This window comes from Eptatretus burgeri, chromosome 4, assembly GCF_056783735.1.
Source record: "Eptatretus burgeri isolate ZD-2024b chromosome 4, Ebu_testis_v1, whole genome shotgun sequence".
Taxonomy (NCBI): Eukaryota; Metazoa; Chordata; class Myxini; order Myxiniformes; family Myxinidae; genus Eptatretus; species Eptatretus burgeri.
The window spans coordinates 119748775-119763605 of NC_140964.1; the positions used below are offsets into that span (position 1 = coordinate 119748775).

Below are 14831 nucleotides of genomic sequence, written 5' to 3' on the forward strand. Positions count from 1 at the left end.
GGTAAAAAAAAAACCCCAAAAAACAAGACATGGGAAGGAACAACACTTCCAATGAAGGGATAAAATGCAACTCAAGCATTTCTTACTTCGAGAGTCTCTGTCACAAACCAAGGTTCTATAACCAATAACTGTGCAACTAGGAAATAGTAGAGTACATACATACATACATACATACATACATACATACATACATACATACATTGGGAGCATACGCCACAGCGTGTCACTGTGTCCACTTTTCCACCGGTACTCCAGGGGCATCTGTCTGGCCATCCCCATCTTTTCGGGATTGGACATGCCAGGCATTCCCCCGAAGGGACCGCTTCAGGTTAACCCGAAGAGACCGCCGTCTGGTGGACGACACCTCAGCACCACCCCAACACACACGACAGTGTGTTTTGCGGAGTGAAGCATTTTGTGGTGGTCAGAGTGCAAATCCTGCCACCAACCTCCAAGGTGTCATGTGTTGATGTTTGGGTTGGTCGATGACAAGGATTGCAAACGATCTGATAAGTTTATTACAGCCGCCCGACAACACACAGGGCTCGGCTCCCCGTTCCACAGAACCGGAAGTGAATAACTACCTCCGTGTCCAACACATAAAGGTCAGCTACATCGCATCTGAAGCACACATATTACACTGGGGAAGGTAACCAACTGCAGGAGGATGTCCGCAGATATAATTGGCTCCAGATATGGATGGCCATTGGCTCACAAGGAGCTCGTCCATCCTTTGGCAGGTTTTGTATTTAATCCTGCCGGTTGTCGATGTCCATACACCCTCCACACCAGGGGGACCTAGTAGGGGGAGCCAGTTTAGTCGCCGACACTTAACCAAGAACAGGTTAGTACAGGTTTTACACAATACCCATAGCAAGTCGCAGATCTGATCTGACCTGACCTGACAATCAGGGTTGGGTGCCGCCATATCGGCCAGGCTGCTTTGTACCATCTATTAGCGCAGGCACAATGCTGGGCGCCCATCCTCAAGCAATCCACCACAACCAGCTCCCCGAGTAGCCGGATTACAGGTGCACGCCAATACGTCCAGCCAAGCGGTGGAGTGTGGTCCAGATTTGAGTTTATAAACAAAGCAACACTCAAACGCACTTATGCAGCTTTGTACAAAACAAAATGTGACTGGCTTCTCCCTCTCTCCTTGTCCCTTTCCCTTTCTCTCTCCTTCACCAGTTTTATTGCTTTTATATTCTCAATACCCAAACTTTCGAGAAAACCATTCCCACTAGAAATTATTCCTCATTCCGAAAATGTTCCACAAATGGAGAACATTATAATTTATTTGACAACACGAGATGGTTCCATATCCTGAAGCTGCTATAATTGACTGGAACACACGCACTTTTAGCTTCAAAATCTATAAACTGTAAAATAAAAGTGCTATCATTAGCGAATCTCATTTTACCTTCCTCTACACTTACAACTCATGTCTAGCCTCAACGGACATTATAAAATACCAAGTTATGTGCAATTAACTTTGTTAGCAATTCATAAGTATACCACATCAAACAGTGGACTGGACGTCAATACAACACTGAAGAAAATCATTCATAAAGAACTTCTGCCAGTCTCATTCAAGAGGAGCAGTCTATTAGATGAAGTTCACTGAAGTAATAGTGCAAGGAAGTTACGTTTTCACCCATATCTGTCTGTGTCTGTCTGTGTCCGTCTGTGGGCAGGATGTCTCAAAAAGTTATGGACGGATTTGGATGAAACTTGGTGGACAGGTTGGGTGTGTGACAAGGATGTATTGTTTCGATTTTGATGAAGATCCGGATCCAGATACTAGAATTTTGTTGAAACGATTCTTCATCATTAGGAGATGGAGCCAAAAATGATATATAGCACAATATCTCAAAAAAGTTATGGACGAGTTATGACAAAACTTGGTGGATGAGTTGGGTGTTTGACAAGGAAGCATCCGATTGATTTTGGTGAAGATCCGAATCCAGATCCGGATACTCGAATTATTTTTGGTTCACGAAAAAGTAAGTGACCACTATATTCGTTATTGGTGTGTGTGTGTCTGTCTGTCTGTCTGTCTGTCTGTCCCGAGCATAGCTCTGTGGGTTTTGATCCGATCCTGATAAAATTTTGGTGGGAGGTTTATATCATGATCTAGTTGTTTTCCTGAGAATGGGCGTGGTGCGCCTATTATGGGTGGAGCCACGCCCAAAAAACGTGTTTATATGGGGTAGCCAATTTCAATTTGCATCTTCTCCAAGGGGGTTTGTCGAATCTGGCAGGGGTTTCGGTATTTGGTTTGCCCAATGGCACCTGCATAGCCCCACGGAGCTCAATTTTTCATTTTCGTCCCAAGGTCAAGGTCACAAGGTCACAAACTTAGAAAATTGCGAATTTTGACTTAAAAATCATACGACCGCCCAAACTTTGAGAGCTAGGATGACAATATTTTTAATGCATAATCTTGAGGTCATTCCCCACCTAAAATCTTGAAACCATTTTGCTCTATCTCGAACACCTTGCCCGTGGCGCCCCCTTCAAGTTTGTTTTTACGCTGATTTCATCAAAGTATGGATAATCCGAGGAGTGTGAAATGCCATAAAGCCTACATGATGTTATATTGTTCCTGGAATGTTCCAGAGAAAGTTTTGCACCAAAGGTCACAATCCTTGACCTTTGACCTTTAAAGTTCACAAAGGTCAAATTTTCAAAGTTGTGGGAATCGAACCGGGTTTTCGACCTTCTTTGACGAACTAACTCCAATAATCTATAGCACGTATCCTGTTTCCTTATTTTAATGTCGACAACATTGTTTTGTGACCTTTAAAGGTTATGCAAAGGTCAAATTTTGAAAGTTGTTGAACGAAACCGGGTTTTCGACATTTTGCAGCTAATATCCTGTCACTCGTACCACATCATGTTGATCATTTTTATAACTTGGTCAAAAATTATCACATTGTCTCATCCTTAACCTCTGAAACAATCTACATCGTCAAATACCACTCGTGAACCATTGCCGTCTCCAGACTTGTTATTTTTTAAATTATTCTTCGATCATCATTGAGAGATGGGGACAAAAACGATATATAGCACGATATACGTTTCAAAAAGTTGTGGACGGGTTATGACAAAACTAGGTGGATGAGTTCGTTAAGTGACATGAACAAGCCAAGATATTGGTTAAAGTCCAGATCTAGATTTGGCCCATCAGTGGGATAGTTAACATAAATTATTCAGCTTGACAGAGGTATGCGGTTGACCGAGTGCCAGTTTAGTTTATTGATGGAATTATTTGATAGGAATTTGTCTCAAAGACTGTATATCTTATTGTAAAGTGATATTTTCTCGTCTTGTCAAAGCAATCCCGGGAAGATGGCAGCTCACCCAAGAAGCTATACTGGGATTGTACAAGGACGACATCAATGACCGATTGTGCAAAGTGAAGAAGTGATGACGGTAATTAAAAGAAGAAAGAGCAAATCAAACAAATGACATATATTATAGTTAAAACTCGTAGATGACATTTTTAGCTCACCTGGACTTTTTCCCGGTGAGCTTATGCGATCGAGCAGTGTCCGTAGGTAGGTAAGTCAGCCAGTGAGTCCGCAAACACGTCAGTCATTATCGCTTGACCCAAACGCAGGATATTAATGAAACTTGGCCACGAGCTTCACATGTCATGCCTAACGAAGGCTTCTTGACTGCATCAAAATCTCTGCTCGTTAACACGTTGAAATCAGGCCTAAAAAACTTTTTTTTTGAAAAAATTCCTGCCCTAACCTACAGGGGGCATTGCATCAGAAGCGCAGCTATGCCATCCATCCAAAAACATAACCTGTAAACATGTATAGCTGTAATCAGCATCAAGTGGGCTTCCATTCAACCAATCACATAACCACATTCTGAGCATGAACAAAATTTCGATATTTTATGACGTCATTGACTGTTGCTCCTGATCCAGATGAGCTTCAAGACCCATGATCCTATTTTTACTTTAGTTTCAATGATGCACTCTTTGTATTTACATCATCCTGGAGACAGCAGATTGTTGCATCATTCAACAATTCTGTCCGAGTCATAGCGAAGACTATACATGGTACATGCTACTTCCTTGCTTGATGTTCAGCATTTATAAAGGATAGGGCATGGACAAAGAACCACAATTGTACAGGCTTCGTGGCCAGAATGGCCTCCTCAAGCATCACATCTCTTGTAAAGGAACTCACAAACCAACTACAACGGCACTCAGTGGAGTGCACACCTCCGCCAGACTGAACAGTTTACATTTTGTATCCCACTGATAAGCCGGATCTGGATGCGGACCTGAACCAAAATCGAATCGGCTTGGTCTCGTCACCTAACCAAACTCATCCACCTGTTTTTTTTTCTTTCACAACATAACTTTTGGAAAGAACACACAAACAAATACTGTACTTGTGTGCTGCATTGACAGCACAAAATGGTCCGTGAACCTGAGAAAGACTTTTCGAGATATCGTGCTATGTATCGTTTTTGACCCTATCTCTCAATGGAGAAGAATCACTTTTAAAATCCTAGTTTCCAGATAATGATTTCACTAAAATCTAATCATTCCATCTTTGCCATACAACCAAACCTGTCCACCAAATTTCGTCCGAATCTGACCACAACCTTGTGAAATATCCTGTTCACAGACAAACAGGGGTGAAAACATAACCTCCATCCACCTTCTGTGGCAGAGGAAATAAATCCTTTTAAAAATAATATAATAAAATATAATACAGAAGTATTGAATTTCAAAAGTGCAAACACGACTTGGAATTATAATCACCAAAACTAGCGAAGAACTCATCTCAACAGATGGGTTAATTTCCCCCAGAATTACAAACGATGTAACTTGTAATACCCACCACAACCGCAGGCGGTGCTATACGATACACATTTCACATAGAGAATTGGAGTGCCCCTCTCCACCCCCGTCCACCATGAACCCCCGAGACAATGAATCTTTTTTAACCCCCTAAAACCACTCCGCGCACCACCTCGCGAATACCACCAGCTTTCAACTCATTCTGTCCAGCGGTTGAGCCATTCAAGAGTGCATAGAAGTTAAATAAACAAACACACAAACAAATAGTGCACTTCCCAAATATTATAGTAGGATTAAATATTGTAGTTGCAGCCTCATTACATAATTATAGAATGCTTGAACTACTCATTTTAACATAAACATTATTTCTCTTTTGATGGAGTCTCGTAACAGACGAAAGTTACGTACCTGGAGAGCAGTGAGATTTTGAGGGGAGTTGAGGAAAAGTTCCAAGGAGATTGTGCTGCTGGGAAATTTGTCCTTGTGCCATCCGACATAGTCATGATCCAGACCCTGGGAAGAGATGTAAGCAGACAATTCAAAATAATAAGAAACTTCTTCACAAAATATACTCGCAAAAGAGAACGCTGGTTTCATTCTCATCGTAGCAGCAAATGGTGAACGGTAAACACAATTAGTCATGCGCGAGGAGTGAACACAAATAAGGTACGTACACTTTCTTCACAACACACTCAAAATAAATCTATTCCAATAAATGGCAGTGTGTCAGTGTGTCTCCTTCGTAACTCCAAAATTATAAAAACCTAGCATCCTGAAACTTTGCATGTAGACAAAAAAAAAACTCCAAGGAAGTGCAAGAGTGAAAATTGGGTGCTTGGGTTAATTAAAACACCACTTTTGAAGGTAATTAACGGCCTTATTTAATTACATCTTTTATCAATTATCAAGCGCATCCTCGTTCACCACTCCCAATGGGGTCTTCGGGTGTATCCCAGGTAACCTCCCTGGGGTCTGAAGCCGCCATGTTTTTTGGCCTGCTCAACCAAGCCTTGACTTGGAACATGCCAGAATGATTTCTTAATGATAAAGTTTTTTTTTCACTTTCCTGACTCATATTATCGAATGCCTGTTCATCATTGCTACGAATCGTTGTGTACATTACTTTTGTAAGTATTATAGTTTTTAAATTAAGAGCTTGGAGCGATTTCATGGATTAAATGATACGATTTTCCACGATCTACTCTCACGGACTACTTAAAGTACATCATCAAAATATTATTTCGGTTTTGGAGATCGGATATCGTTCAGACGAAAGAAGTGTCAAAATCTGTTGCGAAATCTGGTAATTTAAAGAAATAACAAGTCTAAAATACTAAGCCAATATAGTGTTACGGCTGTGGAAATTCGCATTACACCATAAAGGGCCCTGAGGTGAGATATCTCCATAGGTACATGTGTAGTTAGCCCAAACCCATTGTATAGAGGGAATTTATGTGATCCATCCAGGCTGCGACGCTTTGAGTTAGTAGTTTCTTCTTTCTCTATCATTTATTTCAAACGAACGGCAAACAAAGGCGCCAAGGAGGGAACTGTGAGGATGCGTGGGTTTTCCCGCCCGTTTTCCCGCCATTTTTCCCCGCGCTTGGTGTGAAGGAAGGACGAAGGGCAGCTCGCCGCCGATTGGTGGATGACCAGCGTGAGGCGGTCGGGGTGAGGGAACGCCCTCTTCGAGAACCCTCTCGAAGGAAGGTGGAGCCGAAAACGGGGCGGGGCGAAGGGTGGATCCCCGCGCTATAAAAGACGGACACGGGCGGGGCGCTCTTCTTCTTCGTCCTGGAGCTGGTCTCTTCCTCTTCCTCTTCCTCTAGCACCTCTTCCTCTTCCGCCTCTTCCTTTTCGTCTTGGCTGGTGGTCTGGTTGGTCTTCGGTTGGTTTTTGTCAAGAGTTGGTCTTCGGGAAGAGGTCCTGCGCCCGTGGCTTGGCGAGCCGCCCTGTCACGAAGGCATGGACGTGAGACGTGGCAGCGCCCGTTATGAGGTGGACCTGCGCGTCCGGATGGGGAGTGCCGGAGAGGGTTCGCCGGCCGCGAGAGAGGTCGAGGGCAGGCGCGACCACCCTGACGGTCGCGGGAGAGGGACTCACCAGCCATAAAAGGGAAATTGCGGCTTTTCTTTCTTTCCTTTGCTTTTTGTATAAATGTCTGTGGGAGGCGCCTGTCCGACAAGTAGAACTGTTTAAGCATTGCCATGTGTACGCGTATTCGGTTGTAGCTCTGCATAGTTTCTTTTGTTTTAACTGTTATATGTGCATTTTTATTGTGACTGTAATATACGTGCTTGCTTTGTGTCTGTGTCTGTGTGAATAAAGAGCTTGTGTGAACTTGTTCCCCGTTTGGCTGCGTCCTTCCCTTTGTTTGACTCTCCATCCGGCATCACGTAAGGGGTTCGTAGTGGGTTTAAAACGCCCGGTAATTAATCGGAACCGCCGAGGCCGAAGATAACACCGCTCGGTTATCACTGTAGCACAGAACGGACCGCTTAAGTGGTTCGTGTCTGGAGTCGGCCTGTGACGTGGTACGATCGCCCAGTCGACTATCCGCGCAGGTACTTAGGTAGATCGAATTTGGCGAGTAACCCTATCCTGCACGGGTGAGCAATTGGCATGATCGTGGTGAGGTTAAACCCCCACCCGTGACTAGCTCCCGGCATTGTTCCGAGAGGGTCACGACTGAATTGTCCGTCCGGTGGGTGACGTGCCGCGATTCAAGTTACGTGGCCGTCCGCCGCCGGCGGGCGCAAATTCGCAACAATATCAACATGTATTTAGTTTTAGCAAGCAAGGCAAGCTTTCCTTCTTCTCCACACAAACACAAGAAAATGTGAAATTTCCAGAGCATTGAACTTGTTTTTTTCTACTGTTTAGAGAATTATATTGAGTGAACAAAAAGTTGAGGAAAGTAACAAAATTAACCGGCTTTATTGAGCTTTATGATTTAATGCATTCACTGCTAGATCTCGCACTCTGTCCCCCAGAGGGACTGCCTATCCCTAGCGGCTGCCACATCTGTGACTATATTTTCGGAGGTTTTGTGAGATACTCTTCAGGGATTCAAAGCAAATCTGGTGAAAAAGGGATGTTTTTGCTGTTTTTTAAAAGTTAATCGTCTGCGCAGACCCCAAACCGATGCATTACATGACACGTGCGCAGATGAGCAGGCAAAATGGCGAATTTTCTGCAGTGTTTATTTCATGGGTGATTGAACGTTGTGATGTCTCCAGGGTTGTTCTGCACGAAGCAGCAACTATGTTGTGGGTAAATTCATTATTTGAATGAATTCATATTATTTCATGAACTGCGACGTGTGCAGTGAAGACTGGCTTTAAAGTTAAAGAGATCATTTATGGCATGCAGCGACAGCCTGCCAACTATTCCTTATCAACCATTTAATGGCAGGTTCGTGCTCCGTCACCCTGAGCGAGGGCTTCGTGCTCCGTCAACCTGAGCGAGGGCTTCGTGCTCCGTCACCCTGAGCGAGGGCTTCGTGCTCCGTCACCCTGAGCGAGGGCTTCGTGCTCCGTCACCCTGAGCGAGGGCTTCGTGCTCCGTCACCCTGAGCGAGGGCTTCGTGCTCCGTCACCCTGAGCGAGGGCTTCGTGCTCCGTCACCCTGAGCGAGGGCTTCGTGCTCCGTCACCCTGAGCGAGGGCTTCGTGCTCCGTCACCCTGAGCGAGGGCTTCGTGCTCCGTCACCCTGAGCGAGGGCTTCGTGCTCCGTCACCCTGAGCGAGGGCTTCGTGCTCCGTCACCCTGAGCGAGGGCTTCGTGCTCCGTCACCCTGAGCGAGGGCTTCGTGCTCCGTCACCCTGAGCGAGGGCTTCGTGCTCCGTCACCCTGAGCGAGGGCTTCGTGCTCCGTCACCCTGAGCGAGGGCTTCGTGCTCCGTCACCCTGAGCGAGGGCTTCGTGCTCCGTCACCCTGAGCGAGGGCTTCGTGCTCCGTCACCCTGAGCGAGGGCTTCGTGCTCCGTCACCCTGAGCGAGGGCTTCGTGCTCCGTCACCCTGAGCGAGGGCTTCGTGCTCCGTCACCCTGAGCGAGGGCTTCGTGCTCCGTCACCCTGAGCGAGGGCTTCGTGCTCCGTCACCCTGAGCGAGGGCTTCGTGCTCCGTCACCCTGAGCGAGGGCTTCGTGCTCCGTCACCCTGAGCGAGGGCTTCGTGCTCCGTCACCCTGAGCGAGGGCTTCGTGCTCCGTCACCCTGAGCGAGGGCTTCGTGCTCCGTCACCCTGAGCGAGGGCTTCGTGCTCCGTCACCCTGAGCGAGGGCTTCGTGCTCCGTCACCCTGAGCGAGGGCTTCGTGCTCCGTCACCCTGAGCGAGGGCTTCGTGCTCCGTCACCCTGAGCGAGGGCTTCGTGCTCCGTCACCCTGAGCGAGGGCTTCGTGCTCCGTCACCCTGAGCGAGGGCTTCGTGCTCCGTCACCCTGAGCGAGGGCTTCGTGCTCCGTCACCCTGAGCGAGGGCTTCGTGCTCCGTCACCCTGAGCGAGGGCTTCGTGCTCCGTCACCCTGAGCGAGGGCTTCGTGCTCCGTCACCCTGAGCGAGGGCTTCGTGCTCCGTCACCCTGAGCGAGGGCTTCGTGCTCCGTCACCCTGAGCGAGGGCTTCGTGCTCCGTCACCCTGAGCGAGGGCTTCGTGCTCCGTCACCCTGAGCGAGGGCTTCGTGCTCCGTCACCCTGAGCGAGGGCTTCGTGCTCCGTCACCCTGAGCGAGGGCTTCGTGCTCCGTCACCCTGAGCGAGGGCTTCGTGCTCCGTCACCCTGAGCGAGGGCTTCGTGCTCCGTCACCCTGAGCGAGGGCTTCGTGCTCCGTCACCCTGAGCGAGGGCTTCGTGCTCCGTCACCCTGAGCGAGGGCTTCGTGCTCCGTCACCCTGAGCGAGGGCTTCGTGCTCCGTCACCCTGAGCGAGGGCTTCGTGCTCCGTCACCCTGAGCGAGGGCTTCGTGCTCCGTCACCCTGAGCGAGGGCTTCGTGCTCCGTCACCCTGAGCGAGGGCTTCGTGCTCCGTCACCCTGAGCGAGGGCTTCGTGCTCCGTCACCCTGAGCGAGGGCTTCGTGCTCCGTCACCCTGAGCGAGGGCTTCGTGCTCCGTCACCCTGAGCGAGGGCTTCGTGCTCCGTCACCCTGAGCGAGGGCTTCGTGCTCCGTCACCCTGAGCGAGGGCTTCGTGCTCCGTCACCCTGAGCGAGGGCTTCGTGCTCCGTCACCCTGAGCGAGGGCTTCGTGCTCCGTCACCCTGAGCGAGGGCTTCGTGCTCCGTCACCCTGAGCGAGGGCTTCGTGCTCCGTCACCCTGAGCGAGGGCTTCGTGCTCCGTCACCCTGAGCGAGGGCTTCGTGCTCCGTCACCCTGAGCGAGGGCTTCGTGCTCCGTCACCCTGAGCGAGGGCTTCGTGCTCCGTCACCCTGAGCGAGGGCTTCGTGCTCCGTCACCCTGAGCGAGGGCTTCGTGCTCCGTCACCCTGAGCGAGGGCTTCGTGCTCCGTCACCCTGAGCGAGGGCTTCGTGCTCCGTCACCCTGAGCGAGGGCTTCGTGCTCCGTCACCCTGAGCGAGGGCTTCGTGCTCCGTCACCCTGAGCGAGGGCTTCGTGCTCCGTCACCCTGAGCGAGGGCTTCGTGCTCCGTCACCCTGAGCGAGGGCTTCGTGCTCCGTCACCCTGAGCGAGGGCTTCGTGCTCCGTCACCCTGAGCGAGGGCTTCGTGCTCCGTCACCCTGAGCGAGGGCTTCGTGCTCCGTCACCCTGAGCGAGGGCTTCGTGCTCCGTCACCCTGAGCGAGGGCTTCGTGCTCCGTCACCCTGAGCGAGGGCTTCGTGCTCCGTCACCCTGAGCGAGGGCTTCGTGCTCCGTCACCCTGAGCGAGGGCTTCGTGCTCCGTCACCCTGAGCGAGGGCTTCGTGCTCCGTCACCCTGAGCGAGGGCTTCGTGCTCCGTCACCCTGAGCGAGGGCTTCGTGCTCCGTCACCCTGAGCGAGGGCTTCGTGCTCCGTCACCCTGAGCGAGGGCTTCGTGCTCCGTCACCCTGAGCGAGGGGTTCGTGCTCCGTCACCCTGAGCGAGGGGTTCGTGCTCCGTCACCCTGAGCGAGGGGTTCGTGCTCGTCACCCTGAGCGAGCGGTTCGTGCTCGTCACCCTGAGCGAGCGGTTCGTGCTCCGTCACGCTGAGCGAGAGATTCGTGCTCCGTCACGCTGAGCGAGAGATTCGTGCTCCGTCACGCTGAGCGAGAGATTCGTGCTCCGTCACCTTGGCCAAGGGATTCGTGCTCTGTCACCCTGAGCGAGGGATTCGTGCTCCATCATCCTGAGCGAGGGGTTTGTGCTCCGTCACCCAGAATGAGGGGTTTGTGCTCTGTCACCTTGGCCAAGGGATTCGTGCTCTGTCACCCTGAGCGAGGGATTCGTGCTCCGTCACCCTGAGCGAGGGATTCGTGCTCCGTCACCCTGAGCGAGGGATTCGTGCTCCGTCACCCTGAGAGAGGGGTTTGTGCTCCGTCACCCAGAGCGAGCGGTTTGTGCTCCGTCACCCTGAGGAAGGGGGTCATGCCCCATCACCCTGAGCGAGGAGTCATGCCCTGATTGACTGCTGGGAAGGCAAAGCCAAAATATCCAGCAAAACCATTGCCCAGGAACTGCTTCACCACACAGCTGTTTTGTAAAGAGTATTGATTATCATGAGGATCTTGATGATGATCATAATCATGCTGAGGGTGATGAACATTACATATAAGAAATTATCTAAATACACAACTCAAATTCGTTTTGCTTTTGGGTTTTGTGGAGTTTTTCAGATTTGATAAATATTTACAGTAATGCCAATTCCTGCAAAAGATTATATGATACCTTATACAACTGCAGTTATAGATATGTATTCTCTATATCCAGGGTAAAGGAATTTCCACCACTCAACTATGAAGAAATTCAGAAAGATAAACTCACTTTTGGGTTGTTGACCAAATCTTGACCAACTGTTCCATCCATAAGTTGTCCAAGCCCGTCATACAAGTAGCTAAGAGACAGACAAGCAATGTTTCGGTGAATCTCTGTTTGTGGTTCCAAAAGCTGTACCTTAAAATAGCAGTATTTTAAAATATTTACACACAAACGTGTGTTTACATGTCGACCGTCACAATATCATCACAATGGAAGAATGATTGAACATAAATAAAACAACTTCATCATAGGTCACTCAAATCTGGAGTCAATTCGATCATTCATCATGAAACATGAGTTCAATTCATTGTCAAAATGCAAAGATTCAAGTTCTTATCATGACCAATTTGTCTGGTTTTCTCCCAGCAGCACCACTGCTCCAAAAGAGGGCACCTTCTAAATGTTCTCACAATAAGATGTGATTTCCATGACTTATGCGGCATAAGAGACATGAGAGATGCCAACTGCTCCACTGATCACGACATGGTACATGTTCAGTTCAACCTCCATTTGTATACTCCAAGACAAAAAAAAAAACAACACCAAAGGCAAACGACAAGATCAACACTTTAAATATATCATTAACATATGTAAGGTCTCGGCTTGTGACCCAAGTTGTGCAAGCCCTATAAAAACAGTTGCACCAGCAGAACCAATAGCAGTGTGGTAGATTGCTGGTCTACTTATGAGAAAGCTTTGTATGCATTGGTCGCTGTACTTGGCCACCCCACGAGATGCCATGCTGACTGGTTCAATGAGAATGACGAGCAAATGAAAACTCTTCTGCGAGCTACACATACAGCATGACAATGCTGTCTGTCCGGTTTCAGTTATGATGGTTGATGGAACCACGCTTCCTACCAAGCAGACTGAAATACTTGCTCGATGGCAGGAGCACTTCCAGACACCATGCAACAGGGAACCAAGGATTCAGGAGGACCTCCTGCAATCAATCCTGCAATGTACTTTGAAAGATCAACCACATAATCTACCTAGCATCCAAAATGTCAGAAATGCCATCAGTATCCTCGTGAATGAAAGGGTGCTGGCCCAAATGGGATACCAGGAAAAGTATTTCAACATGCAAGTGTGCTACCAACTACATGGTCTCCACAACCTGCTCTTCCAATGCTGGGAAAAGAGAAATTGCCAAAGACATTTGAAGATCCTCTCAGAGTAAAATCATATACAAGCAGAAAGGCAACTTGCATCACTGTTGGGATGATTGAGGCATCTCACCACTCTCCATAGCAGGAAAGGTCCTGGATAAAATGATCCTATTGAGACGATAAACCATCAATGAAACCCTCTTGCCAGACATTCAGTATGATTTCAGAGCTCGTCACTGCACAACTGATATGATATTCACCCTTTGTCAGCTGCCTTGAGAAGAGCATGAAGAAAATATGTCACTACAGCTTTTTAAAGGTCTTTTACTTCGTCAATTGGCAGGGTCTTTAGGATGTTCTGTGCAGATACAGATGCCCATAAAAATTTGCAAAGATGATGTCACGATTCCATGACAGTATGCAAGCGCAGGTGGCCATACGAAAAGGGCCATACCTTAACTTATTTTAACCAAGTTCATTTAGCCAGAAATATCAGTGAAGTCAGTGAAGTGAACTGTAAATTGAATGGGTGAGCACATCCACGATGATTTTGTGTACCGAATGGTAGTTACAGTACGAGTTTGAAATTGAGAGCAATTGAATAAGCACCTTGGGACAGGTACTGTACATTGATTTAATTTGATGTACTTTACTCTCCAGAGCGTTTGTGCTGCCAAAGCTGTTTGCTGGCATGGGTTATTCTGGGTGGTTTGCCATTGCCTTCTCATCGTTGTTTGTCAATTCTCTCTCCCATCAAATGATGAATATTAAGCACGGAAGCAGCACGTACCATTGAAAAAATATTTGGTATGACTTGGATAGGGTTTGAACCACCGACATCCCAAACTCAGAGCAGAAGAATTACATGACAGCTATCACGAATGCTATATACATATGAACTGGGGCTTGGTTGTCTGTCTGCACACATAGGTAGGAACGAAAGTAAAGAAACAAAACAAAAAAAAACATATATTTTTTTTTCACACATATACTGTATATGTATATATGTATGTGTGTATACATATATATATATATATATATATATATATATATATATATATATATATATATATATATATATATAGATTGTTGAGGACCAGGGTACGGGTGAGAAGACCACGAGGTGGGGGAAGCTATTTAGGCTCCAATATATACAAAAATATATATACATATATATATATACATATATATACATACATATATATATATATATATACATACATATATATATATACATACATATATATATATATATATATATACATACATATATACATATATATATATATATATATACATATATATATATATATATATATACATACATATATATATATATATATATATATATACATACATATATATATACATACATATATATATACATACATATATACATACATATATATATACATACATATATATATATGTACATACATATATATATACATACATATATATATATATATATATATATATATATACATACATATATACATACATATATATATATATATATATATACATATATACATACACATACACATACATATACACATACATATACATATACATATACATATATATATATATATATATACATATATATATATATATAAACATATATATATATATATATATATATATATATATATATATATATATATATATATATATTGTTGCGGATTCGCGCCCGCCGGCGTGCGGACGTCCACGTAACTCGAATCGCGGCACGTCGCCCACCGGACGGACAATCCAGTCGTGACCCTCTCGGACTAACGCCGGGAACTAGTCACGGGTGGACCTTTCGGTCTCACCACGATCGTGCCAATCGGCCCCCGCGTGGGATAGGGTTGCTCGCCAAATTCGACCTACCCAAGTACCCACACGGAGGGTGGACCGGGCGATCGCACCTCGCCGCAGGTCGACTTCGGACACGGGCCACGTTA

The 14831-nt window shown here is 46.9% G+C and overlaps 1 protein-coding gene across 3 annotated transcripts in view; it reads right to left on the reverse strand.

Moving 5' to 3' along the window:
* The window catches only part of LOC147028987 (discoidin domain-containing receptor 2-like), a 128427-nt gene that overhangs the window by 41813 nt on the left and 71783 nt on the right, over positions 1 to 14831 (reverse strand). For all 3 annotated transcript variants that reach the window (XM_085879886.1, XM_085879885.1, XM_085879887.1), the window contains exons 8-9: positions 11780 to 11849; positions 5240 to 5344 (exon numbers count right to left, since the gene is read on the reverse strand). In XM_085879886.1, coding sequence (XP_085736012.1) covers positions 5240 to 5344; positions 11780 to 11849 — 175 coding nt within the window. The remainder of the gene's footprint in view (positions 1 to 5239; positions 5345 to 11779; positions 11850 to 14831) is intronic.